At 47.4% G+C, this 27,869-nt stretch overlaps 1 protein-coding gene across 3 annotated transcripts; it reads left to right on the top strand.

Moving 5' to 3' along the window:
• The first annotated feature begins 2,334 nt into the window (after nucleotides 1-2,334).
• On the top strand, nucleotides 2,335-25,519 carry LOC128809515 (transmembrane protein 151B-like). Of its 3 annotated transcripts, XM_053981556.1 has the most exons (3): nucleotides 2,724-2,793; nucleotides 21,181-21,278; nucleotides 22,201-25,519. In XM_053981556.1, the coding sequence occupies exon 3, from the start codon at nucleotides 22,234-22,236 to the stop codon at nucleotides 23,629-23,631; it is 1,398 nt and encodes a 465-aa protein (XP_053837531.1). In that variant the 5' UTR covers nucleotides 2,724-2,793; nucleotides 21,181-21,278; nucleotides 22,201-22,233; the 3' UTR covers nucleotides 23,632-25,519. The 3 variants fall into 3 exon arrangements, 2 of the variants coding, with proteins under 2 accessions (XP_053837530.1, XP_053837531.1); XM_053981555.1 differs by lacking the exon at nucleotides 21,181-21,278 and having other exon boundaries at nucleotides 2,335-2,793; XR_008437748.1 differs by lacking the exons at nucleotides 21,181-21,278; nucleotides 22,201-25,519 and adding an exon at nucleotides 7,137-7,712 and having other exon boundaries at nucleotides 2,706-2,793.
• Nucleotides 25,520-27,869: the final 2,350 nt, after the last annotated feature.

Below are 27,869 nucleotides of genomic sequence, written 5' to 3'. Positions count from 1 at the left end.
TGCCTTCCAGATCAAAAGCCTGAATTCAGCTGGGGGCTACATATTCTCAGGGACAACTTTGTCTCTTAAAGGTGGAAGGGCCAATTAGCCAGTCCTTGGGACTCCTGGCAGCTATAGCCAAACAACAGTCAGGATTGGTTTTGATGAAATAAATCACAGTTTATTCAACATCAAAAACAGAGTGACTGTGGAATTGAAAATAAATTCATGAAGCTGTTCAGGCATCACCAAAATCCAGTGGGTATTAGATGTATTTAATAAATAAAGCGACCATTTGGACTGGGATGGCAGACAAATCTGACAGGCTGAGGTCTGCCAGGTCTTTGTTTTCTGTCCTTGTCTGACTCAGCTTTTGGATATGATGCTTTTACTCCTGGGCTGTGTGGCTTGCCAAGCTGACACCTTTCTGGTGCACAGCCTCACCCTACTGCCTGTACAAATGGGGGCCCCATCTTCTGAAAATTGTCAACCTTTTTCCTTACTGAATGAGGATACTTCTTCATATTGTTCTGTGATACACTGAAGCCCATTTCTTCTACTTCCCTTCATGCTGCCTTTCATAAGGGCTTTTAAACAGTCCTTACAAATAGAAATTTGGCACAAATATGAAGTTCACTCCCAGTCTCCCAGTGCACAGTTTTCTGTCTTGGCACATTTCCCTTCCAATTACAACACCTCATCATGCCCCAGCACCCATTCCATAGCATATTTAAAGGTCACTAAAACCACCTAGACAAAAGCTGACAATACAGAACACTTTTAATATCTCTCTTGCTCTATAGATTTTGGTGTGTATGTCACAGGCACTCCTTATGCATTCTTTTTGGCTCCTTTCTGTGTCTTAGACGTGACCCACTCCCTGCCAATCTGCTGACTATCTTATCCTCCAGAGATTTTCCACTGTACCACTTACAGAAAGGAAACTGAGTATTTTAAATGTGCATTCTCATGTGGTTTATAAACTTGTATTATAGTCCCTTCCACTGTGCATCTCACAGGTCCTCTCCAGGTCTGAGAGAAGTAAAAGCCAGACTACTTTGGATGTATATATTGGATGCAGCCAAACAAATGCCATTTCTGCCAGAAGGAGATGCCATTGGGGCAGGACGAGGTACATGTATCTGTAGCTACAGTGGCAGTCGCTGTGCTACAGTGTTAGCCAGAGACCTGTGAGGCCAAGGGAGTTGACAGTCTCTCATGGACATTTTGCACCCCCAAGAATGGGTAGGTTTCTCAACATGGCATCAGTCAAGACTTCTGCAGTGAAATGAATATCTTAAAAATTCAGATTTAGCAGAGCCAAATACTTCATGAAAATCCAAGTTTTGGAGGTTTTTGGTTTATGCATTCACACACCAAACAGCATTCTCTGCTCTACAGTCAATCTAAACAATCTCTTATGCAGCCTGAGTGCCTTGAACCTGGAGTGGCATTTTCCAGAGCAGCATGCCTGAAAAAGCAGCAAGCATGTTGTGACAGGAGTTGAAGTACGAGTATTAAAGTGAAGGTTGATGCTTCAAGAGTGTTCACTTGCCTGTTCGTAAGATTTTTATGAAGGACTTAAAATATATGCTGCTCTAAGGCACACTGAGAGAAATGGATCAAATGAGATGAGCATCACGAGAGTATAATGAAACATGAAGCAAACATGCCAAGGTAACATGGTGCAGTACACCAGTCCTGATCAGCAGGAGAGCCAATCATGACTGGATGCGCTGAACACAGGATGCAAGCAGGAGGAAGAAATATTGACAGGGCAGGGAGTTTCCAGGAGGTTGCAATTGTGGGGGAAAGCCTGTGCAGGAGGCAGATGAAACCAGAGGAGAGACTCAGGCCGCAGGGAGGGTGGGGAAGGGGCAGGAGCAGCTGGGTGCCTCCACTTCTACTGCCAGCTACTCCTCCGAGAATAAGGAGGTGAAGGAGGGCAGCAAGGCCGGCTGCGGGCTGCGGGGGCAGCCCCAGAGCTCCGTCCCGACAGCGCTGCCCTCTGTTCGCGGTGCGCAGGTCCAGCGAGCAGGGAGGGCAGTGGGGCATAGTCGGGCTGCTCCGTGAGGGAGCGCTTCCGCGGGTCTGCCTTCCTCCTCCTCCTCCTCCTCCTCCTCCTCCTCCTCCTCCTGCCCCTTCTGCTGCTGCCGCCGGGTCGCGTCCCGCCGCCAGCCCGGGCGAAGTCCAGGCGCTGGGGAAAAGCGGGAGAAGTGGCCGAGGCTGAGCTGCGGGCGGCGAAGGCGTGAAGATGCGCTGAGAGGGGGGCGGCCGGCGGCGGGGGTGCACCCGGGGCGCACCCGGGGATAGGGAGCGAGGCTCACCCTGAGAAGAAGACAAGAGAGGGCACCCCGGAAGGGTAGGGGTTGCGAGGTCGTATCCAGGGAAGGGGACACACCCGGCAGCTCCCAGACGCCCGCAGAAGCGCGCCGGGAGCCGCCGGGCAGTCGCCTTCCCACCTGGGGGGGCCAGGAGCAGCCGGGGCACCCCCCCACTCCGCCTCGTCTTTCTCTCCTCCCCTCCGCCGCCTCCTTCCCTCCCTCCTTGCCCGCCTGCCTGGGATGGTGGAGGGAGTCGGGAGCACCCGGCAGGGCGGCCCTGGGCGCGGGGGGCGGCTCGCCCCAGCCCCGGCCACGGCGCGGGGCGCGGTCCGCGGGGGGCTCCGCCGTCTCGGGGTCCCGCAGCCTCCGCCGCCGCCGCAACTGCCGGTGATGGCCAAGGATGTCCTCGGAGGGGGAAGCCGAGGCGGCTGCTGAGAGCGGGCCGGGCAGCACCCCCGCGCCGGGGGCCGCCGCCGCCGAGCGGGAGGAGGTGAGCGGCGGCGGGAGCGTCCGCCCCGGCCGGGCCGGGAGAGACTGGAGGGGCAAAGGCAGCCCCGCCGCGGGCACGGGGTGCAGGGCGGTGGGGTGTGGGGAGCCGCGGCGGAGGAGGGTACCCCGGCTGGAGGCGTTTGCGACGCGGGGAGAACCGAGGAGCGCAGCTACAGCCTGCTCAGGTGCCTGCAGCTGCGGTGCGCTGCGGTGCTGCCCCGCCGCGCCCTGCAGCGCCGGGGCCGCCGGCGGGACCCCCGCGGCCGCAGCCCGGCGGCCGCTACTTGCGGGGTTTTACCGACGGGCCCCCGGCGCCCAGCCCTGCGCCGGCTGCCGGGCTCGGGGCGGCGGCTGAGCCAGCGGCTCTGTACCGGAACGATGCAGCGGGGGCGAAAGGGGGCCTGCCCAGTGGAAGTTTGGCCAAATGAGCCCCTTGGGGTTTGGCCTAGGAGAGCCTACCTCTTCCCGGGGACTTGTGAAATGGTCAAGGAGACTGCAGCTCTGCGAGGCACTGGTGGAGGTGGCAGGAGGGGCACAAGGAATTTGAGAACGGACTTGCAGTCCCGGGCTGTGTGGCTTTCAGGTGTTTGGGGGCAAAGGAGGAGGTCATGCCTCTCCTTTTCCCCTGGGGCCTAGGCACTCCTATTGCATCATCTGCAACAGAAAACAGTGGAGAAAATATAGTGTAATATGTTTCTTCAGATCATCTGTGAAGCACTTACTGTGTCCTTACACATCATAGAGAGGGAATAATGGATGTGTCTGAGTGTTGACACGGAATCCTGAGCCACGAAATATTGGTCAGACAGAACTGCAGGGCTGTGTGACAGTAGGTGACAATGTGTGTGTGCTTGCCTGCACACCTGGCACAGCAAGCTGTCCTATTTTAGAAATATCTGGGATTTTCTTCTGCGCTTAATGTAGTCTTTGCTTCCAACAGTTTTGACAGGTCTGCCATTTACATCATGTAATCCATGTGCGGTTCATGGAAGTGTGCAAACTTTCTTCATAATACGGAGTTAAAAATGAATGTACATGCTCCTAGGAATGCAGAGAGCAGCCTTGAAACAGGCTTAGAGAAGAGAAAATTGAAAACAGAAGTGAAAGCAGCCCTGGAACATTGCTGTGTGCAGTCATTCTGCTTAAAGCTTTTGTTAGCAGGTCCCATGGCTCATCAACAGTCATATAATCCTGTAGTCAAAATCCAGTAGCCTCAACAAGGCCTATGTGAGGCTGTAGGATACTTATCCTACTTAGGAGGATACTTGTAGATCCAAACAGCAGTTGAAACTACCTATAATTGAAAATTGGCTTTGCAGCTCAGGTTGAAAAAACTATCATCCATGGGTGAAAATTAGGGTTTTCTCCTGTTTAATTGCTTTTTAAACACCTGCGACACAGTTCACCGTGAAGAGCTGTGGCTGGATCTAGGATACAGCTGGTGTTCCAGCAGTAGAGCACACCAATGTAATTACAGCCCTGCAGATGATCAATAGATATTTAATGCTGGAAGGGATTTTTTAATTTATTTGGTCTAGGACCAGGAGCTACTGAAGGCTTTCCAATGTATTAAGTCCACCATAAAAACATCTAAGCCATTTGTAGAAAGAAAGCACTTGATCTCTCTGCTAAGCACTGTCTGTATCTTGCTTCATTCATCCTGTTCTCAGTTCTTCTTCTGTTCCAACACAAACATTTGCACATTTGAGTCTATATCTCAAACGCCCGTGATATCTTAAAACTGTAGTCCTACAATGTTGGTCCTTCCTCATGCCTTCCCCTTCACCGTGTAAATAGCCTTTTTGCACCTGGACCTGCAGTTGCATGTGAGTGCCCTGTATTGGTATTAAATGGGCATTTCATGGGCTCCTCTGTTAAGCCTTGTCATTTATGGATTTCACTTAGAACAAATGCATGGACCTAAATGGTAACAACAACTGAAAATTGCCTTTATTGGGTATCAAATCAATACAACCCTGAGCTAGTAACAGAGAATGTGTCTGAAGTCTAAGTTTTTATTTCTGAATGAAGGACGTGCGAAGGTGCAGCTGCAGAGCAGGAAGGAGAGCAGCAGTTCACTTTCCTGCCTCGGCCCTTGTCCTCTTCTGCCAAGGACCACATAGGTTTCCTGCTGACTTTGCTGAATGTCAGAGCAAGCCCTCAGATTACCTGACAGTGTTCTGATTTGGCATTTTTCTAATGAAACATTAATTGCTTGAGCTGTATGATCTGGAACAGATGTGCTTTTGTTATTAGTGTAGGATTCTACCATTCTACAAACTCTTGTGAAGAGGAATCAAGATCTTTCAGGGGAGAGTATGCAAAGGATTCCTTTTTTCAAATGTTTCAGCAGTTATTAGTGAAGATTGGTTCTCTGGAGATACTTGCCTTTGCTTTCTTCTCCGAAACAGCAGAACCTGCTGCTCTGTACTGCCCTGGTTAAATAGTGGGCTGGCTGCTTTTCTCGTTACTGTGACAGCCTATACCTACACCAAAGACTTGATAGTGACTTTTCTTAATTTCTACCAATTTATAACTCAATTGGTCTTAAATATTAAAATCTTTAAAACTTTGTTGGAAATTAAGAGGGTTTTTTTCAGGAAAACAAAGCTGGTGAGTAAAAACATCATTTTTTGTTTCCAAAGCCAAGTAATCACTGAAGAAAGCTGAAAGCAGCAGCCACTTGACATTTTGAAATATGTATTTGTCTTGTCTGTACTGGCAAAGTCAAACAGCAGTTGTCCATGACTGGTTTTATCTTCTCTTCTATATTTAAAAACTTAAATTTGGTATGACATAATGTAATCAGTTAAGCTATTTAAATAAAAGGGAAAACCTCATGGGTCAATGTTCCTGAAACCCACAGTCATTAGCTTTCTGATGGAAATTTTATAGAAAAGAGGGGCCTCTTAAAACTGCCTCATTTGCCTCATGTTGCCATTGCAAAATGCAACAGGGGCTAATTTGTAAAGTGCTACTTGTGGTCACAGCAATGCCGAAGGGGTGTTTTAAGTTAAGAGACCATACTTAGTGCTTGTTTGCAGGCTACAGCTTTACAGGCTGTCCAGTCCAAAGGGTAGCTGGGACCTTTCCTCTTCAGTGTGCCCTTGGAGAGACACCTTCTGCTTGGGGCATTGACTCCATTTAGTTATCCAGCTTTTTTATCCTTTTCCCCCAACATTTCTTTTATTTGTCAAGGCTTATTTTATGGCACTGAAAACACGAGGCATACAGCCCTTACTAACAGACCGGTTAGCTTTAAATTGTCCCCATCTATGGGCTGAGTTGTACCCAGGTGGGTGAGAGGTTAAGCAAAAGCTGCTGAGACACCGTTGGTATCAATCTCCAGAGAGGGGCTATTTCTTTGTAAACCTCCCCCTTCAAAAGCTGCCCAGGGCACTCACACGACAGACACTGTCCAGAGAAGGGTAGGAAATGAGTGAGACTTGATTCCTAGGAAGACTCTCTTCCTTCTCCTCAGCTCTTCCAAACCTCATGCAAAAACCTGCTCAGCTAATCCTCTGAATGATAGGTGCTGGTTAGCCTGGTGGAAGGCTGTCGCCATCCCAAGTGAGTATGACTGACCAAACAGTTATCTATTTAAGGCAAAATGCATGATATTCCCCTTCTTGAATGAAAGTCAAATAGGACAGGCCCCTATCTTCCCTTCCTGCCCTTGGTCTATTCAGTAGACACAAACCAAAGAGTGCTCCTCATTCCTTGTTCCAAATTATTTCCCTCATAGATACAAAGGGAAAAGTCCATCAAGAGTGGCAGTATTTTTCATGATCCTGCAGTTTCAGGCAGTATTTGCATTGCAGATTCTTGTCATAAGAAAATCCAAGCTGAGCCATTGCATCTTTTTTTTTTTTTTTTTGCTCTTGCTCTTTTTGTTGCCCCACTTTATCTTCTGATCACATGTCTGTTCTTGGTGCCTTGGAGTTGGCTGTCTTCTCTGCACTTCACATGAGAAACTGTCAAGAGTTTTAAAAAAGTAGATAGGAAATACCAAATGAATGTGTCTGAGCTCTGGAGGGCAGCCTGGTCTCCAGCTGTGTGGGCCACTACAGGCAGAGTCTTCTGCTTCTTGTCACCATGGCTGAGAATGAAGTGAATTGCTCCTTCAGGCTGACTTTTCCAACCCCTCCAGCAGGAGAATTTTCTCAGTGAAGCTCTGGACTGTAGCAACTGTGGAGCTCATTGAGTTCTGCTGCTGGAGGGTTACAAGGACAATTTAGGCAAATGGCTGTTAAATGTGCAGATGTGGCATCATGGGGAAGGGACAGACTAGGTGACTTGGGGGTAGGTCCCCTTCAGACTTGGTTTCTAATGCTGCTCTTTCAGGTGGACAGACCTGACACTGGACGCCTGATACTGGTGGAAAAGCAATGGGTCTACACACTTTTTGGAAGCCCCAAATACTCTCCTTGTTCTCCCTTTCTCACTTCAGAGAGCCCAGAGGATGATCTCCCCCAAGAAGGGAAGTGTGGATACCAAGGATGCTTTGCAATCAGTGCAAGCCATTGCAAGAGTGAGGTAGGAGGTATCTGCTCCCTGGGAATGCAGCACTTTACTTCCTTTCATCTGTTTCTGCACCTTGGAAGAAGATAGCTCAGATTATGGCTAGTGAGCAGTGACTTTGTGGAAACAGAGACTAAAAGGAGTAAAGTATCCCCAAGTAATCCACAGTGAGTAGAGCTTGTTTCACCATGTGTCCTAACACATTGTCATGAATTGACACCAAAGGAAATGGCTGCTGAACTACCACCAGGACTGTAAGGCCCTTCAGTTGTTACAGTGATGCTGTTGTGACACAGCAGATAAGGCTGTGTTTGAGTTTTCAGAAGTTCTACTTTTTGGATAAAGCATGGTTAAGTAGTTAATTAGTTTTTAAGTTCTAATAAAGGAAAATGTAGTTCACTTTCAGACTCCAATCATTCATTGTGCTCCTCAGAGCTTAAGACCTGTAAAGTTAAAAATAGCACATAGTGAAACTTTTCGAGGTCACAGTTCCTGTAACAGCTCTGTTAACTCCCCAAAACTCTAACAGGGCAGCTTCATTTCAGCAGCTCTCTGCTGGGGAGCCAACCATGTGTTATAGCAAGGATGCTGCTGCAGTGGAGCTGGACAGGTCTCTGCCAGCAGCACCACATTGGGGGGACAGGGGTTGAGGCTGCCTTTGACAGGCACCCATGCCAGCTCCTCCCTGAAGGCTGGCTGCTCTGCCCACAGCACATCTCCCCTGCAGTAAAAGCAAGGAAGAAAAGTGCCTGAAACAGGCGTGACAGATGATGAGTGGGAAGGACGGACGAGCCTGGCTGCGCGTGGCACAGGAGGCTGGCAGCCTTCCCAGTGTGGAGTTAAGGTTGTGGAGCAGTGTGTGATGTAGCTGGCAGCCTCTCTCAAGGTGCCACACATGCCACTGGGAGAGGATGAGAGGATGAGGGGGCTCACACCCCCTGAAGTGTGCGAACTTTTGGCCTCAGTGGTTTTACATCAGGTGAATAAGGCACAGAGAATCCTAACACACAGCACCATTCCTATCCAGATGAGGTGCTGCACATCCCAGTTCAGCATTCAGCCACCAGAGGAGGAAAGATTGGTAGTACTGGCCTCATGGAAGATGGGCTGGAAACAGCCACCAGCTGGTGAGAGCAGGGCCTGGCAAGGTGGGAGCTGACAGCAAAGGGCAAAGAGCAGGTCATGGAGGCCCCGCTCCTGGCAGGGAAACCAAGGGTAAGTAATTGAGGTGACTGGCAATGAGGAGTCTGAATAACGTGACCTTACCAGGGAAGAGAGTGGGATCAGTCAAAGACTTCTGCAGGTCATGGCTTTGGGAAAGAAGTGATTTGTGGTGATGGATTTATGGCTGGAGGCCTTCTTCATACTCGTGTGATTGATTGCCCTTAGGAGCTGGCCCAAGAATTGTGGAGCACAACACACCCACAAGAACAAACCATGCCACCTCCCCACGCTGCAATGGGCAGAGGGAGCACAGAGCACCATGGAGGCTGGGGTGGTAACATCTACCAGTAGAGTCCTGCCAGCATTAGAGTCCCTCTAAAGACCAAAAATAAAGAGAACAACTCCCTCATGGCTTCCTAGAGGTAAGGTGGCCAGGCAGAAGTGCCAGTACCTGGTAGAAGAGGAGCGTAGTGAGCGTGTGTGCTGAAAGGGTGGGGGTGACAGTCTGTCTTCAGGCCTGAGGTGTTCCATGGTTCTTTGCAGAGGACTGCCTGTCAGCCGGCCAGGGCAAGGAGCTAAATCCTCTGCTTCCCACCAGCTGGTACTCAGAGTGGCAGGGTGCAACAGCTCACATGCAGATGATGTACCTTCCTGGAGTGTGCTGCTGCAATGCTCATGTGAAATCACTTTATAAGTGCTATTTTTGCTATTTTTTCAGTGTCTTCAGGAGGTGTAAGAAGGTGTACTGACAGCATGCCATGGGTCAAAGTCAAAGCAAGAAATAAAAGCCAAGTGTCCTGGCTCTCAGGATCCCTTTTAACCATTAGGTTTTTAAATGAATTTTCAGTGAAGTTTTCACCTGCTGTGCTGTCACATATTGCTGCAGAATGTGTCACAGAGAAGCAAGACAGAGAGAGAAATTATATTTATAATGAAAACTTGTTTCTCCCAGGGAAGCATTAGCTGCTGGGATACTCCCTTATCTTAACTGGAGCACCATTATAAAAACCTGACATGCTGAGGTCACAGCTGTGTTCAGCAAGGTGCAGAGATGGGGAAACACACTCCCCAAATCTGACAGAGCAGCTGAAGCCTGAGTAGTGGCTGGGTGTTATTGTGAGGGATGCTCAGCTCAGCAGCATGAAGGACCTGGCATGGCCACAGCCTGAACTGCAGCAGCCCAGCACCGTGGGGCTGGCACTGCCTCTGCTGAGGTGTGGCTGAAGGGCTCTGGCTGGGGAGTCGCACATGGGAAGAATGGAAGTTGACAGTTCAAATCACAGAGCCATGTTGTTCTGGTTTAGCTAGATAAAAGAATGGCCTTGCAAATAAGTGAGGATAAAAATAAAACACCATGATTCTGGGCAAACCTTCATTCACAGATCCCTTTGAAAGACTTACCCAGACTTCACAGGAGCTTGTATCAGTCCTGGATCATATTTCTCCTGAGGACTTGAGAGCTGTTTCTATATCCTTCATTTAAATCTCAAGGTGTTCCTTTAGACTCAGCAAAGATTAAAAGGGATTCATAATCATGAACTATTTTTCTCATTTGTGAAGTCTCTAAACAGAGGCATTCAATGAATAAGCTGCAAACTAGAGAACTGGTGTGGAGCTAACACTGCTCTGGCTTCTTCCTCACAAGGATGTCTTTACTGGCTCTCTGCTTTTTTGCTCAAGGAAACTGATCCGTAGCTGTTGTCCAGCTTGGCTTCAGTCCCTCACTTCCCCGTGTTGAGGCTGAAGGAAGGTTGGGCAGGACACAAGACCTGTGGCAGTGGTGAGAACACTAAGGCACAGGACATGCTCCTCAAGGATGAGGAGAGCACTAGTGACCCTAGGAACCTGGGAGCGGAAGGAATGAGCTTCCCTACACCACTGGACTATGGCACTGAGATCCCCTGCTGCAGGCTGATGGTGTGCACAGCACAGGAGAGCACACACCTGCTGGAGCACAGCCAGCCTCCTCTCCCTGCTTGCTCCTCTCTCACCCCTGCGGAGCTGCATCGCCTGTGTAAAGGTGGGAGCAAAGCAAGCATTACAGGATTCCTGCTGAACTCAGATGAGACTTTGTCAAGCACAGAGGCTGGCAGATAGCTACTCTCCCGTTCTCCCTTCCCTGATGTCCTCATCCCTCAAGGGCTGAAGCAGTGGGAGCTGGTCCCACTGTCCTTCTGTTTTCCCTTGGCTGGTGTCAATTTTCCCTTTATCTCAGCAAAGCCACTGAGTGGACACCAGTGCACCAGTCAGCAAGCTGCACCTGGCTGATCCCTGGGGGCCATGGTACTTTTGTGCTGCAGCAGCATGCCATAGGTGCAGGGAGCTGGTCTGGCTTTCACAGGCTGGAGCACACTGCTGAGGATCACTCCACTCTGCAGCCACGGGATGAACAGATAGATAGATGCTGCCATCAGTCCTTTTTTAGGATGTCCCTGCAGTGGGAGCAGGGGCAAGGGCAGCTCTGTGCAGCATGGCTGGCTGTGGTGGAGGGCAGGTGGCTGCCTAGGTATGAGGCAGGCTGCAAAATACCCAGTGACACAGCCAGCTATGGCTTATGTAATTCCTTGGCCTTACTAATCCAGCAGTGGCTGGGAACTGCATCCCAGGAGCTTTCTTGTGGTTGTGTGATGCTTTTATCAGTTAAGTGATAAGTGTTGAGGTAAGCCATTTAGTTATACCTGTAAAATTTTCCCCGTGTCTACTGGAAACCACTGATATTCAAGGCAGGGGAGTAGGTAATATGAGCTAAGTATGGTGGATTCTTAAAGTGTAGAAAAAAGAACTGCTCTTACTCTCTTGCTCTGAGGCAGCTTGAATCCCAGCTTTCCTTTCCTAATGAACTCATACCCAGCACTGGCATTACTGGGGAAAATCCTCTGCCTCCAAATATGCACTTTTTATTGGTACAGAGACAAAAGCCAGTGGCAGCAACATCAGCAATTTGGGGGGGGGGGGGGGGGGGGAAGCAGTAATTTTGTTAGTGCAGCATTTTGGTGATCTTGTAAAAAGATGCCACAAAAATAGCCCTGATTTCTATTTTGTAAATTGTGACCATTTTGTTGCTAGGATTCCTTGGCACTGAAGATGCAACTGCACAGTTTTCCTTGGAGCAGCTTGAGGAAACATCACTTATGGATGTGTTTAGGACCAAATTCTTTATGACAATCACATGCACCCTTGTATTGTACTGAGTGGCTTTCCTATCCTGCTGTAATGAGCAGCATATATATTGGCAGGGATCCAAATGGCTTTTCTTTCTGGGATTTCCTTTATTTCTGCTTGAAGAACTCAGAAGTATCCTGCAGGACCTAATCCTGAATCTGACATTTTAGAGTACTGTAGGCTCCTTCTGTCCTGACCTCTGCTTTCCTCCTCCTCAGATGCTGGCTTGAATACATGAGGATGATTAGTGTGAAATAACAGACTGTCTTTGTATGGTATTTCTGGGGCATCCTAGCATCTGAAATTCAGGTGGATCAGCAAGATTTGTGTCTTTTCATAGTTCTGACTTGTCCTGCAATAGGCTTATCTGTGGAAAGGTTTTAACACTACCATTTTGTGCACCTGCCTGCCCTGAGGCGTTCCCCCTGACAGCTCCCTTGATGGAAGGAGGAGATTATGTCTCCACAGGGATTTAAATCATGAGAAACCAGACAATCCCTGCTCACCACAGGAGGGCAGTTGCCAACGCCTGAGCCAGTGACGCTACAAACACGTGGAGTGCATGATGCAGGTTCTTATTTTCAAACCTAGTAACAGCATTTCTGCTATGCATTGACATCATGGCCCCTGCCTGCAGGAACTTTTTATTCTCACAGGAGTCCCATGGCAGACAAGCAAATAGATGTGCAGGAACCAATCTATGTGTTCAAGGACTGGAGGGAGATTAACTTTGATGCAAAATGGCTTTTTTTTTTTTTTTGGTTGCCTTCTATCCCTTGTATTTCCCTTTCCATGCTACTGGCTCAGCAGGAGCCAGGGGTAATGGGCTCCTTGCCGTTCAAGACGGATGGCAGGAGGCATTTTGTTTCAGCTCCCCAGGAGGGGATTGATGAGATGACTGTTGTAATATCTCCCTTTCTCTTTACCAGGCCTTATTACTGATACCCCATGTGGTGCCAGGATTGGGTCACATGGTGGAGGAGCACTTCTGCCCACCATTACACCAAGGTCTGGGTTAGCACAGCCTGTCAGGCTCCTTCTCACTGTACTAATGAGCATCTGACCTGAGAGTTCATTTAGCCCTGGAAAGCAGTGAGAAGTTGCACTTTTTCTGCAATTGTCATCGCCCTGGTCACCCCAGACTTCTCAGGCTGGTCTTTCTCCAGGGTCACCTAAGGAGCTGAAGGTGATAGATGCACCCACATCTCTTGTGGCTGCTTGGGGACAGTGGATAGAAATCTCCTTGTTCTTGCATCATCCCTGTCCACTGCAGAAGGGGTGAAGCACTTCTCAGCACCAGAGGCTGGTCCTGGTGTAAGGGCTCTCCTCAGTTCTGATTAATAGCACAGCCTAGGGCTTGTCTAGCAAGGACTCAGTGGTCCTCTCTGTGTTCTATCCTGCCATCAGGAGGTGGAACATCCTCCCCTGCCCTGTCTTGACCAAGACTGAGGAGTCTGTCATAGTTAGAGAAAAAATTCTGCTTTCATCCAGACTCGGGTCACCACCTGCCAAAGTGTATGACTTGTGGTTATTGATTACTCTTTCCCTCTCAAGTATCTCATTGGGATATATTAATCACAAGCATAAATCCACAGGGCCAAATTCAGTTATGACTGATGTTAATTTATCCACCATTTTTTCTTCTTTCTTAGCTGATTTTATCTCTTTTTTTTCACAGACCTCTCTCAGTGTTTTCCCCATTCCTTTTTCCCCATGGTCAGGAAGATTATTCTTGCTAAATAAGAGGAAAAATTACAAGATTAACTCTTTGCTTACATGAGTAATCACAAGATGTGGGGTTGTTTTGTTGTTGAAGACAGCCAAATCACCTTGTAGCCCCAAAGCCAGGTTTTGGCAGACAGCAGGAGCATGCTGTGATGCCACATTCTGCTGAGACACAGCTGCAGCATCGGCCCTGCTGTACGCTCTGACCCCTGTGGAAATCTCTGGTTCAATTTAGCACAGCCTTATCCTACTCCTCAGGCTGTGGGGAGGAGAGAGGGGCATAGATCTGTTTCTGGAGAAGTTCCCAGCAGTGAGAAAGCATCCATTCAGGAGTATCTGCTTTCCAGGCCATGGATGGGCTGGAGTAACTGCTGGCTCATAGGATGCTTTGGTGCTGTCAGGCTCAGTGCTGCCTCCATTAATCTTCACCCAGGTCCTTTCTCTGGGTGTGATTGCCTCCTGCCCCTGCTCAGGCTGACTGGTCTCTATCCTCACCTGCCAGCACCCTCCTCCTGCCTCAGTAGCACTGGCATTTGGAGCATGACCTGGCTATCCTTTTCCCTCTTTCACTTTGTCCCACCTTCCATGTTTCCCTCTCATTTCTCTAATTCCATTCTGGCCACGTATTTGCTACCCTCTGTTTTCTCTCATTCTTTCATTTTAGACATGATAGCATTTTCCTTCAGCAAATTTGCAGCTCGTGAGGTCAGCCACCAAGGACAAATGCATGTGGGATTTAAAGGGACAGGAAATGCTTTTGACATTATTTCCCCAAAGGAGAATGTTAATGCTTTTGAAATTGGGGAACACAGGTACCTGTCTGTGAACCAGGCACAGACAGTCAAGCTTGGGCCCCAAACAAAGCAAACAGAATAAATTCATGCTGCAGCAGCATATTTTCTGCTTATACAGCTTGTGCTGGAGTTTTCAAGGAGATTGAAGAATAAAGTCTGACAGAAGAGGAAAAGGTCCTTTTGTCAACAGATACATATGAAGAAATAGCAAGGATAAGTCAAAATTATAGATCAAATGTTTAAAGAATGTGACTCCAAGATAATTTGTCTTATTTTCCTTTAGATAGGAATCACAGGCTATTTCTTCCCCTTTTATTGGTGTTAGTTTGGCAACTTTCAGTTCAATTTTTTAATTAAAATTTATTTATTAAAAATAATTTATTTATTAAAATTGGCAGGGGACAAAACAAGGGTTTTTTCAGTGTCACCATAACCATTTGAATGCCATGAGCACTACTGAGGCAGCTAGAATGAGAGATTCTTCAAGCCCCACTGCTACACAGCTACTTCTGGAGTAAAATACAGCTGCTGATGAAGGTCATAAATAGCAATCTAGGTGATAATGTGCTCTACTGAAGCTTTGGGAAGTTTTCTCTTAGTATTGTATGAAGAGCTGCTCATGGAATTATTCCTGGCAGTGAACACTGGAAATGTGAGGAGCACCTCAGTGCCTACATAATGCTTACAGCCTTGTTTTTGTGATTGGCACTTAACTTTGTGAAAACAGTTGTCTTGTATAAGTTAATGTGGTATCTAGCTAATTATTCTGCAGGAATAATTACCAGATTTGACACTGTTCACTGGAATTAGGCATAAAACCACTGCTGGTAGCATTTACAGTTGGCACAAACATTAGCAGGCTGGTCTATAATGATGAGATGAGCACAATTCCATTTAGAGATCTCCTTAATTTGATAATTTATTTACTCAATCCAAAGCCAAATCTGATGTTACACATTTCAGAGTGGAGAGTAGAGCCAACCTTTCAGCTGCCCTAAAAGAGAGTGACTCAAAAAATACCTGGGAACCAAGTGAGTGAGAGGTTGAACATGAACTCCTGGGATGTTGCTGGGTATAAATATCTTAATGCAACCCTTGAAGACAATAGAAAGGGGGAATGAGTGGGAGTGGAAGGTGATTTTATTTCTTGGTATGATGCCAGTGAAATAAGTGCTGAAGTCTTGTATTTACTTCCAAGGTACAGACTTAAGAAGGATCTCAAGGTGCTGAAGAGAGAGCAGAGCACCAGAAAGAAGTAGAGCAGTGAAGTGAAGGACTTGAAGACTTTGGCTCCTTTAAATTATCGAAAAGAAGGCTGAGAGATGTCATAATTAGAATGGAGAAGTCTCTTCTGAGTGAAAAGGCATCCATATAAAAGAAGTCTTTCATCACTTGGAGAATGGGCATCCTCCTACCATGAATGGGGGCTGAAGCAAGACAAAATTACAAAGGCAATAGAAGTTCAGCACCAGAACAAATTTCAAAAGGAATTGCAGGTTCTTCATTTCTTTTAGGCTATCAATTAAAACAGAGTGTATTTATGGAAGATGAGTTTTTACCAGCCACTGGTTTCTAGGCTGTCCATAGGATGGCAGAGTGAAATTGCATTGCCTGTGAGACACAGGAGATATGAGGAGAAGGCATAGTGTCTCCCAGTCTTAAAGTGTAAATGTAAATTGGGTTGTAATATGAGCTGAACCTTCCTGACCCAGCATAAACTTGCAAAGTTGATAGGAGAAATTTCTGTGATTACCTGTAAGGGCTGAAGAACTGTCTGGTTGTTTATTGTCTAGTAAGAATCCCTGCCACTAGTGGATGGCTGGTGGCTGAGTCTTGCTCCGTCCACGCTTGCGGGAAATCCAGGACTCCTGAACAACTGACCAATATGATCAAGCAGAAGCTGATTATTGTTTACATTACACACACTTTTATAGATTCTACAAACTACTAAGATCACAATTCTTGATTGGTGCCTTTGTCTTGCTCCCTCGTTTTCTGCCTCCATTTCTCAGTATTGGTTACAGTCTAGGTGTTTCACAGTCCTCTGTTATCTAGTTCTTGCGATCCTGGTATTCAGTTTCTCAGCTTCTTTGTTCTTATTGTAGCACAGTTTTTGTCTTAGTAACCTTGATGAATTCCACAGTGCCCTGAGAAAATTCTGATAAGAACAGTTACAAGGGGTGTGGCTGGTGCACATTGAGCCTGAGTTGTTCAGATACATTGCTACCCACGCTTGTATCCAGAGGCCAGCAAAAGCAGCGAGCCAACACTGGTGAAACAGAGGCACCAGAGTTTCAGGTTAGGCATTCAAAAACCTGGGCTGGTGGAATCAGTCTGGGCTTCTCTGTGTGGAGGAGGAGGAGGCCCTTCCTCCTCCTGCTAAGTGGGAAGCACCTTTAGAAGAACAGGGATAGCCAGACCACCTTGGCTTCTGCCTTGAGGAATCAATTTGTTCTATGTATTCATCAAGAGAAAGGGGACTAGAGTTATAAGCAGTTTGCTTTTCCAGAAATGTGTTGTTCTTGTTCTTTAGCATCGGTGTTACATTTTGAAGATGCTTTTTAAGGAAAAGTCAGGGTTTGAGGGACTTTTTTTTTCATTCTTGGCCACCCCCAGTGCAGTCACTTTTAGGCTCACTCAGTGTGGTTACCAGGTACAACTTACCTACCAGTGTCCTAAATCTGGTCACTTGTAAGGAGTCAGGGAATGGATATGAGAGCCAAAACCCTGACCACCAGGCCTTTGCTCCTGCCACCAGAGCATGCTTGGCACCAGATGTTAAGCAGGGGGATGTGCCAGTCTGTGCACACCCGCTTGACTCTCTCTCTCCACCTCTTTACGCTAGGCAAGATTAACAGCCCAAATCTGCACTCTCCTGTAACACAGAGCACGTTTGAATGGTTTTAATTATGATTGCTGCAGCTGGAACCTGACCTGCCTGCTGTTGAGCCAGGAGGAGTTGGGTGGGTATGCCTGTGCAAAGGAGGCTTCACCTCAACCCTTGCAAATGTGCTTTTGATCTTGGGTATCTGCCATCAGAGGATGCCTTTGAAGGCAATTGCCCTTTCAGCCACTGCCTGGATATTTTGTCATTTACAAGCTGAGTTTCTTAAAGAAGAAATAATTGAAATGTTGCCAGCCTGGAAACTCCTGTCTCCTACAGGTGTCAGTTGAAATTCCAGTTCTCCATCAACAGTTAGGGATTTCTAGACTATTTTCCAGTGACTATGGCCACAAATTAAATAGCATCTATAATTTTAGTGTCTCAGAGTGCTCAACACCACCAGAGAGCAAGCAAACCATATGGGGCTGACTGAGTGGTACACAGCCTTTGCTCTGTCTGAGCTTTCTAGAAATGATGGGCCAAAAAAATCAAGCACAGAGCAGCACTGTGGGGCTGACTGACTGCCTGGGGCTAGGGACAGCTCAGGGCAGGCTATCCCTAAACCTTGTCACTCTCCACAAGGTTCAGAACACACAGCCCTCCCCACTCATGCCACCTCTCACTCATGACATTTTTTTCATTCATGATGACATCTACTAAAGAATTTGGAAAATATTTTTTGGTTACTGTTTTTAAATGTGGAAGAGTTACATGAATTTTGTCATGTGATTATGGATAGTTTCGGTAAGAGTTACCAGGAGTTTCCAATCCAGTCAGGTGCAGTGAGAAGGGAGGCCTCTGAAAGCAGTTCAGCAGCATGCCAGAGACTAGCAAGATGTTTTTAACAGCATGTGTATTTAATACAGTTTGAAATTCATAAACAGTGATACTGACAGCTCAGCTCTGCTGCTTCATGACATTCCATTCATAACAGAGGGGATTTTTACCATTTGTACTGTCATCAGAGTTGGTTGGGACCTTTTGGGTGAAACATTTGATTTGATAAATCCATTCCTCTTCACAATATGTGGTTGTAGACCGCAGAACAGTTTGTGTTGGAAGGGACCTTCAAAGCTCCTGTCGTTTCAGCCCCCTTCCATGGGCAGGGACATGTTGCACTAGACCAGACAGGCTCAAAGCCTGTCCAACCTGGCCTTGAACACTTCCAATGATGGGGCATCCACAATTTCTGTGGGCAACTTGTGCCTCATTTAATCTGTCAGGATGTTTCTCAGGTCAATGCTGGAAGCAAAGCCCAAAGCAAAACCCCCACAAGCAGGAAATGGAGGACATCTCTCGTGGTTTGGGTTAAAGAACCAAGCCCTTTAGTTCTAGCTTGCAGACAAAGTGCCTGACAACTGAGCCTCCATCTATTCTACTCCCTGTTTGGCTCTGGCTTTCTGTCTGGCTCTCTGTTTTTTCTTTTTTCATTTATTTCTTTCAGTTATGTTTCTCTCTTAAGATTTTCCAGGGGTTATGCTTTTATTCCACATGAAAACAACACAGATGCCACAGCATTCCTCAAACAATGCAGCTCCTGTTCGCTGGCTAGCCCAAGTTATCATGGAAATTATTAGTTTCCTTAAGCATTTATTGTACTCATCCAGAAATACAAGCTTGCCCTGTTTCAATCTGAAACACTATGCACAGAAAGGAGAAAATTCCACACAGTACCACAAACATAATTCTTGTAAGAAGGTGGTATGATAATTAATAAAGTCTGAGAGCCACTGGTTTAACATATTAATGAATTTGTTATGCAGAGAGAGATGAAAATATATATTTCCTTATTAGATTTTTTAATGTCTGAACCTTTATTATATGTTCTCTTTTGTATCTTTCTTACAAACATTCTAATAGTGTTTCTAACAGTATAATTGTGTTTGATAATTAGTTCAGCAAAGAGAAGGAGAAATAGGGGGTTATAGGCCAGATGAACATGGTCAGAACTTGAAACAGGCAGTACAGCTGTGGAGGTAGACCCTGGAAGAGAGATTCTTTTATAACTGAGGACCTGTAGAGATTGGGCTTTGCTTAGGAACAACAGCAGGAGTGACACAGTGGGTCAGAAAATCCAGGTGAAAGAACCTGAGTTTTTTACCGAAGGGTTTTGAACAGGAAGGCCCTGCTGAACTGGACTGGTAGCTGTGTGAATGAGATGTAGCAGTGCGCTCTATGGCTGCATGTCTTCACTAATGCAAAGAGGAGAGAAGATGCCTTTTTTGTAGGCTGCTGTGAAAATGGTGGAGAAAATCTGTCTTGGGCTGATCCAGACCTTTCAGTGTGTTGAAGACCATTTTTGAAGTGCCTCCAGAGGATGCATACAGAAATGTCATCTTGGACCTGCAAACCTCTGAGCTACTGCCAACCCAGCTGGGCGCTGCTCTAGGACTAGTGGAACCAGAGCTATCTCATCCCCCAAAGGAGAGATGGCATTTCATGGAGATGAGCACATTAGGAGGCATTTGCCCACTGTGATATGGCCTCTGATAGCCCTAAGCAGCAGGGCTGGTTGGGGCTGCTTACCACTTGGGCAGAAGCCAGCCTGTGGGTTGCAGATTGGACCACAGAGAAGTTGTTAGTCAAAGCAAGTGAGATAAAGGGAAGGTGGGATTGCAGTGCCTTTGGCAAATAGTGCCCTAACTGGCATGGGACAGCCTTGTCACCTGGCTGTGCCCAGGGCCAGGCTGACAGTGCTTCCAACAAGTCGTAGAAAAAAATGGGGTTCCTGGAACTGCATGAACGACTTAAGCACTCACCTTACATTAAAACTGACTGCTGGGCATTTTTTGGTGGGTCCACTGGCACTGTTCACTTTGTGAACCATAAGTGACTTTAAATGAGAGGTACCAGCAGAAGCCTGAATGAGAGCACAAATTCATGTGTTGGGATATTGTCCTGCTGTACCTTCTGCACAGTCTCAGGGCCTGGAGTAGAGAGATGTTAATGGTTAAAGTTTCTTCACCTCAGAAAACCTTCAGGGGAGGAAAAAAAAAAGGATAGTGCTTCATTACAGTTTATGTTTTTGCATTACTGTAGAAGTTAAAAACTCTGGTTTCATGTCAAGAAGAGACAAAGGATAAAAGTCAGTGATTTCCAGTAGGTTTCCCATGAGTCAGGAGGCCTGGGGCTCTGACCTGGTCTAGTGTACAGCTGGGGCAGAAGCCTACATTGGGGCAGCAATCACACTGAGACTGAGCTGTGGGCATTTGACAAGAGTTTCAAGAACTGAAACTCTCCGTGACTGCACATAGGCTGCACATAGGGGATTCACTCCCAAAACTTCTCTAGTTATTTTTTAGTTGATTTAGGGACTGCCTGAAGCCACCTCATGGCTTTTCTCTAAGTTTCATGCAAAAGGCTAAGAAAAACAGCCTTATTCTTACCTATACTGAGTTTTTTTCACTGCTCTACCTACAGAAGTTATGTACTCCGTACTTTATAACCCACTTAGCTTCTCTACATCTGTTTTAGCTGCTGTAAAGAGACTACAGAAGCTAGAATATAGCCCAGAATATTCTGACACATGTACAAAAGTTTTGGGATATGAATATAATTTTTTTTTACTGATTCCTTCTGGATGTATCAGGAAGAATCAAGGACCAGATTCTGCCCTAAGCTCCTGCAAGTGTATACTGGTGTAACTTCTTAAAATAAAAAAAAATTACTCTGCAATTACACAGTGTCAGATTAAAAGTTATGAAATCAAAACCAAACCCCATGAAATCTAGTTTTGCAGTGTTCACAGCAAGTCATAAAATCCTCTGTGGTTGGGGAGAAATTTATCTGTGGAAAAAGAAAGAGAAGACATTTCCTGAACCTAGCATCTGTTGGCATCTACAGAGCAGTTTGATGCATTAGAGGTGTGCCCCTGGGAGAAGGAGTAACAGTGTGCTTCTATTTTTGCATGAAATCAGGCTCGGCAGAGGGCATGATGATGCATGAGTATCAGTGTGTATCTGCTTTCTCACTGTCATTTCCTCAGTTAGGAGAGAGGCAGAGGATGGCAGTAACCAAAGGGATGCAAACAGTCCTCCCCATTACCCACTAGGGCAGTGGGGATTTTTCTTCTTGCACTCTCTACAGACAGACAGCTGCCAGCCAGTGGTGTAACTCATGCCACCGCTGCTCTTTGCAGGGACACAACTCTGTTGAAGATGCTTGGCTCCATTTGGCATTTTTCTTTGTAGCTGAACATCGCATGACAATGCAGCTGATTCACTGCACCAGTCTGGGGTAAGGACTGCAATTGTGCCCTCTCAGGGATGAAGTGGGAATACAGGAGTGTGAACCCAGCTCTGCTCTCAGCCCGGCTTTTGGGACTTGAAAGAGGGGGGTGTGCTGTTTTAAATATTCACAAGTACACCCTTAGGTACAACACTGAAGCTTTCAAGTATTTTAGGTCAGAGCTGGTGTAACCAGCCTGAATCAATGCTGCATCGTGCTGTAATCTTAACAATTTTTTCAACTAAATGTGCTTGAATCTAGTCATTTTCCTGATGGCTCATCTCCAAGAAAATGGTGTCGATCATTTGGTAGGTTTCAGGGTTGGATGTGAGTCAGCTCTGAGTCAGGCAGCAGCTTAGGCTTCGTGAAATGCTGGTCCTCCTGTGCTGGCACAACCTGTGGGGCCGCAGCTCTGCGACAGACACTGCTCCTGAGCCTCCCCAACAGCAGCATGTGGGAACTTAAGCACGGGGCACTCGCAAAGCAAAGGGGCAATTCCACAGCACCACATTTTTGGCTGTTCACCTGCTCAGCACTCTCGACCTCTGTAGATGGCAGGGTGTGTAAACGATGCTGGCAGCAGGCAGGGAGAAGGAGATGGGGACCTATCTTGCTCCTTGCAGAGGTGCCCATCTCACCTGGGTGCGGGCACAGCGTGTCACTGCTACACAAACAACTTCCCTCCCCAGAGCCAGAAGGAAGCAAGGAAAGACCTTTGTCCAGAGCCCTCTGTCCCTGGCAGGGTGTTTCTGTTTATATTGACATTTTTATTAAGTAGGGTGGTGTCCCAGTTCTCAGTGAGTCGAGAGAAAAGCCAGACACAGCCTTGATGGCAAGCAGCCACTGTGTGTGTTGTGCAAAGCAGCGTGACTGACGGGTTCCTCGCTCTCTCTTTGTCTTTCTCTCCCCTTGCACGGCGGTGTGATTGAAGCAACGCCCTGTGAAACAGTCCCTGAGCGCTTGCATGTGCCGAGAGTCCCACTGGAAATGCCTCCTCCTCTCCATCCTCATGTATGGCTGCCTGGGTGCAGTGGCCTGGTGTCAGCTGGCCAGAGTCACCAAGCTCAGCTTCGATAGCTCCTTCAAGGGCAAGTCTATGATCTACCATGACAGCCCGTGCTCGGACGGCTATGTTTATATCCCGCTGGCCTTCCTCTCCATGCTGTACGTGGTGTACCTGGTGGAGTGCTGGCACTGCCACGTCAAGAGGGAGCTGCAGTACAAGGCAGACGTGGACAGTGTGTATGAGTGCATCAACCGCATGCAGCAAGCCACTCCATGCATCTGGTGGAAGGCCATCAGCTACCATTTCGTTCGGCGAACCCGGCAGGTGACCCGGTACCGCAACGGTGATGCCTACACCACCACACAGGTCTACCATGAGAGGGTCAACACACACGTGGCTGAAGCTGAGTTTGACTACTCTCACTGTGGCTACAAGGACATCTCCAAGGAGCTCCTGGGCTTGGAGAGCTATACAGCCACCAAGCTGAGGTTCACCAAATGCTTCAGCTTTGCCAACACTGAGTCTGAGAACTCTTACCTGACTCAGAGAGCTCATTTCTTCACAGAGATTGAGGGGCTAGATGACTACATGGAGGTGAGGGAAGGCATGCAGCTCAAAAATGTGGATTTTAAAGAGCTTATGATGGCCTACGGAGACCCGGATCACCTCCCGTGGTACGTGTCCCATTATGCTTTCTGGGTGGCAGCTGTCCTGATGATCTCGTGGCCACTCAGGGTACTCATAGAATATCGGACTGCTTATGTCCATTACCACGTGGAGAAGCTGCTGGGCCTGGAGTACACGGCACCCACGACAGCGGAGGAGCCCTTGTACCGGTACCGCATGCCCCGGGACACCACGCAGGACAGCACCGAGCTGGAGTGGCACATCTGCACCAACCGGCAGCTGATCCCCAGCTACTCGGAGGCCATGCTCATGGACCTGGCCAACTCCCCGACCTACAACAGCTACACGGTGTGTCGCTATGGAGAAACGGCCCACGGCTGTGAACGCTGCAACCGTGCCTCCAGCACCTCCTCCATCTTCTCACGCCACGCTTTCCACAGCTGCAGCGGCAACTCCCGCCTCTCCCTCAACACCAGCCGCTTCTCCCTCTGCCGCATCCATGGCTCCCACAGGACAGGCCTCTGGAGGAGCCGCAGCAGCAGCATTGCAGACCGGGGCTGCCAGGATGAGCAGTGCTGCTCCTACTCCAGCCAGCTGGCTGTCAACGAGAACCCCCCAACCTACCATGATGCCCGATTCTTCCCTGTCCTGATTGTGCACAGGCCGGAGGGGCAGGACAGGCGGCATTTTTACATCAGGCGTTCCTCCTGCCTAGAAACCTCTCTGTGACAGGCCTCCATTACTTGGCTCCTCTGCTCTGGGACAGGGATTGCAGCGGTGACACCAGTGGGGAGCCTGCAAGTGTCAGTCTCCACAGCAGGTCAACAGGATGCATTTCAACTCTTCCCCCTGCCATTGCAAGAGGACATACAGACTCTGACCACACCTAATCTCATTTCCAATATTTTCTCCCCCTCTATGTGGTCTCCCATGTCTTTCATTCCTCATTCCTCTCACTCTTTCACTCCTCACCCTTCCTTTGCTCCTTGATTCCTTGCCTCTCCTCCAATCCCACCCTCATGCCTTTTTTTTTTTTGCATTTTAGTCACAGCATTTGGTTGTTGTGGCTGCTGGAGGATTTTAAATGCTTGTGCTTTGCCAGTACATTTGCCCTCCTGGATGCTTTGCGAGGTAAGAACCTCAGATAGAGCAAGGCACAAGGCACACAGCCAGCCAGAGTCAAGTCAGAAGGAGAATTCAGATCTGCAGGCACTGAGTCACCTCCTGCAAACCCCAAACGAGGTTCTTTTTTTAAAATTTTATTTTCCCCAATCTTTTTTTCCTCTTCTTCCGTCATTCCTTCTCTCCTTTGTTCATGTTCTTCTCCTCTCGTTTTACCCTCATCTTCCCTTTTTTCTCAGTTCTCTCACTTTTGCTTTACAGTTTTTCTGGGGTTTTGCCAGTGAGGATATCTTTCAGGGTGTAATTATCTTCCATTGGGCAAAAGTAAGGTTTTCTTAGCACAAATGTCACTGACTGCTCACACGGCCACAAATGAAGCCCCTGAGAAATGCTGAGGACTTTTTTCAGGAGCAGTGATGTACACCAATATAGCAAAATGCCCTTTACTCACACTTCCCTGCCTGGTCTGCAGCAGAGATGCTGCTGCATTTCCAGCTGTAGTTTTCCTTGTCCAGCTCCACCCCTGATAGCAATCATCGAGAGCCATCATGTAAATTAGTGCCCTGTTAATGCCACTATTTTTAGGACAGTAGGCCTGGTTTGTGGTTGTTTCATTCCTTCAACTTGAGTGCAGCAACACAGGCTTGACAAGGGGAGAGGGGCTGGAGAGGGAAAGGTAAATATAGTATTAACCCTCCCACAGAGAGTCTGGAGCTGTTAGGAAGCTCTTCCACCCACAGTGTCTATTACAGCAGTTGTAGGACTGCCTACATTACCTTTCAGCTTTCTATGTGCCCTGAGGAGGGCTTTTGGTCTGTAGCCCACTTCACCTTCCCAGGTGAGATGTGGCACCACCCCAGCCCCAGGCAGAGAGCCCAGCTGGGAGCCAGCCCCACCGGCCACTCCTGCTGGGGCTCCAGGTTCTTCCTGCAAGGCTCCCCCTGGAGCAGGTGTAGCACCTTCCAGAATTAGTGCCAGCCTCTCCAAATCCAGAAGGTGTCTGGTTCTGACAGAGCATGCCACTGCACTCTGGGCTGTGGGCTCTGCCCTTTTGGCCTGGCCCCCTCTGAGACCCAGGGGCCAAAAACCTTGTGGCCACACTGAGGACCATCAGGGACCTCGCACCTGCCAAACCTCCGTCCCACAAGGGATGGCTGTATGCCGAGCAAGCTCCATACCCTTTTGTCACATGGCTGGTGGAGATTATTATCCACTCTGACTCAGAGGAGAATGCAATACGATCGCAATACATACGGTCACTTTCAACACCAGTGTTGTCTCGTGCTACCTTACAAGTAGGTAAGAAACTGAGCCCCCAGAGGGGCTGGCAACAAGTGCTTCCTCCCAAGTCCATTTTGTGTGTATCAACATGTAATATGAAATTTGTAAAGTCATCTTGATATGTGTAGATTATATGTAACTCTGCATACTTATATGGTGATTTCTTACGGCATTGACTGTTGCACCATGTTAAATACATTTTGGTTTTGTTTGATGACTCCGTTTTGATGTGCTGTGTTTATTTTAACTCCAGAAATGGAAACATTGGCAATACCCGGTTAACCTGCTGCAAATGATGGCACCATCAGAAAGGTTTTTAAAATTCTTATGAGTTGATCTTTTTTAATGTAAATACTTCATGTGTGATTTATGTGACATTTTCATTCTGACAGCTTGGCATTTATCACAAAAGACAGATAACACATATGATGTGTTAGTTTATCACCTCTAAAAAAAAAAAAAAATAACCATCCCAGACATGTGGAGGAACAATGTTTGGGCTTGGGGTGGTGATTATGATTGAGCTGGGGCCAAACTGCATAACCTTGAAACTTAGAGAAAAATCCAAATTTAGATCCACCAATGTGACCCAATCCTAGTTTCCCTCATCTACACCATGCCACCTGCCACACCCAGGCAGAGCTGGGAGAGTTTGGGAACTATGAAAGGATCAGGCCTGAACTCAAAGCTCAGACTCATACCTGATATCCTTGTATTCTGAATACAAAGTAAATGCAAGTCTTTAATAGAGTTCCCTGTCCTTCTCTGTATTCACACAGAAAGTTAAAACCAGCACATATGAAAGATTTAAGAGCTGGTCGAGGCTGAAACAGAGAGGCTGGAATATTTCAACACAGTTCCTTATGGAAGAAGGTGGTTGAGAGGACGTCAAGAAAGGAGAAGGGAAGAGATGGTAGAATAATATAAATGAAAAGATAACAGAGTTCAGCTGTAGCTAAGAGAATTCCCAAATGAGCAGCATAACTCAGTTATGGTAAGCTTAGCCCAGAGACAGGCAGGATGAGTTTCAGCCTTCTTGTGAGCTGCTTTTGCTGCTGCAGCCACACATGGCTTTAAATACCATACCCAAGGTCTTGGGATGGCCAGTTTTGTCCCACGTATAGGCCAAGATGGAGAGTTATATTTGGGTCCTTAGAAGTAGCCACGTTAAACACTATTATTATCTGACATGAACAATCCATTATGATGGGTTGGGCAGAGAATGGAGACAGTTTATTCTCAGTTTAGTCCTTTTCAGTGACGTGAAAAGCCACTGCATTATCCAGTAGCTCTCAAGTTTTGTCCTTGGCAAATTTTGGAAAGTCCTCAGGGTTTGTGTTTCCTTAGTCACTGTATTCTGGACCAACTTTGGGGCATTAATTTGAGAAGCTATCCCTAAGCTGCAAAAGCCCTCACACACTTGGAACTTCCTCCTTTCACTTGCTGTAGCCTTTGGTGGTGACCAAAAAGCTGGGAGCAGCTCTTGTTCTAGTCTGGGACTAAATATGCTGGCTTCAACAGATCTCCCATTCAGGAAGCACCTGAATAGCCATCCTGGGTCTCCTACACTGTAGAGCAGAGCTACTCCTGTACTCCTGCAACCCTTGAATGCCACTTCATCCTTGTTCTTGCCATTGCCACCACTTCCGATGCAGGATGAGGGATCTGCCCCCTAGCAATGGAGGGGTTAATGCTGCTTTTCAAATCCCAACTTGGAGGATGAAGCGGACAAGTTCTTGAATCCCAGTGCAAACCAGGCAGCTCTATAGAAAACACCTTGTACAAAACACAAGGATTTTTCCATCCAGTTGCAGACTGACTACTTTGACAATGGAGCAGTGGTATGTGCCAGCAGCTTTTGTTGAACTTTTAGGGCTATGGCTTCTCATGTGGAAATGGGAGGGTTTGCTTTCTGACTGAGATAAGCTGTTCTAGATGTCCTGTTGGGTCTCAGAAGAAGCTGAACAGTAGAAGAAGGTGAGGAAGTCCAGCAAATACTTCTCTTCCTTCTGCCTTCTCATTTTCCCCTCCCTCTCTTTTGTCCTTTCTTCTCTTTTTCTTAATCTTCAGTAGTCTCCCAGCACTGGGCATCCACCTCTGGATTATTGTATAATAATAATAACAGATATTCAGACATTTTCTGGAATATACCCACACTTCCCAGCATGTCTGATGAGATGTGGCAAAACACTATTGCAGCAGAAGTAAGGAAAGAATGTAATCCAGAAAGCCAGCAGCTGTGTCCTGTGTGTGTGAACAGTGAGCACTGTCACTGATGTTACAGCTTGAAGAATAAAGCCATGGTGCTGAATCAGTGCCACAAGAGGCCAAGAGAGCTTGTCTCCAGTTCCTAAAAACATTTAAGATTCACCAGTTCCTTTGCTTTCTGCATGGTGATACTGCACTCCTCTGTAAGTTTTCCCACTGCAGTTTGCACTTCAACTGGCAGTGTGTGCAGAATTTCAGTCCAATTTTCATATGGCTCTTCCTGCCTATCACTGTTAGCACAAAGCCCTTCTCAGAACAGCTGAAGTCAGATCCCTTGATGGGGAAAATCCCTCTTG

This window comes from Vidua macroura, chromosome 6 (assembly GCF_024509145.1).
Source record: "Vidua macroura isolate BioBank_ID:100142 chromosome 6, ASM2450914v1, whole genome shotgun sequence".
Taxonomy (NCBI): Eukaryota; Metazoa; Chordata; class Aves; order Passeriformes; family Viduidae; genus Vidua; species Vidua macroura.
Note: the sequence above shows the minus strand (reverse complement) of the source record. Positions and strands in the feature narration are given on the sequence as shown.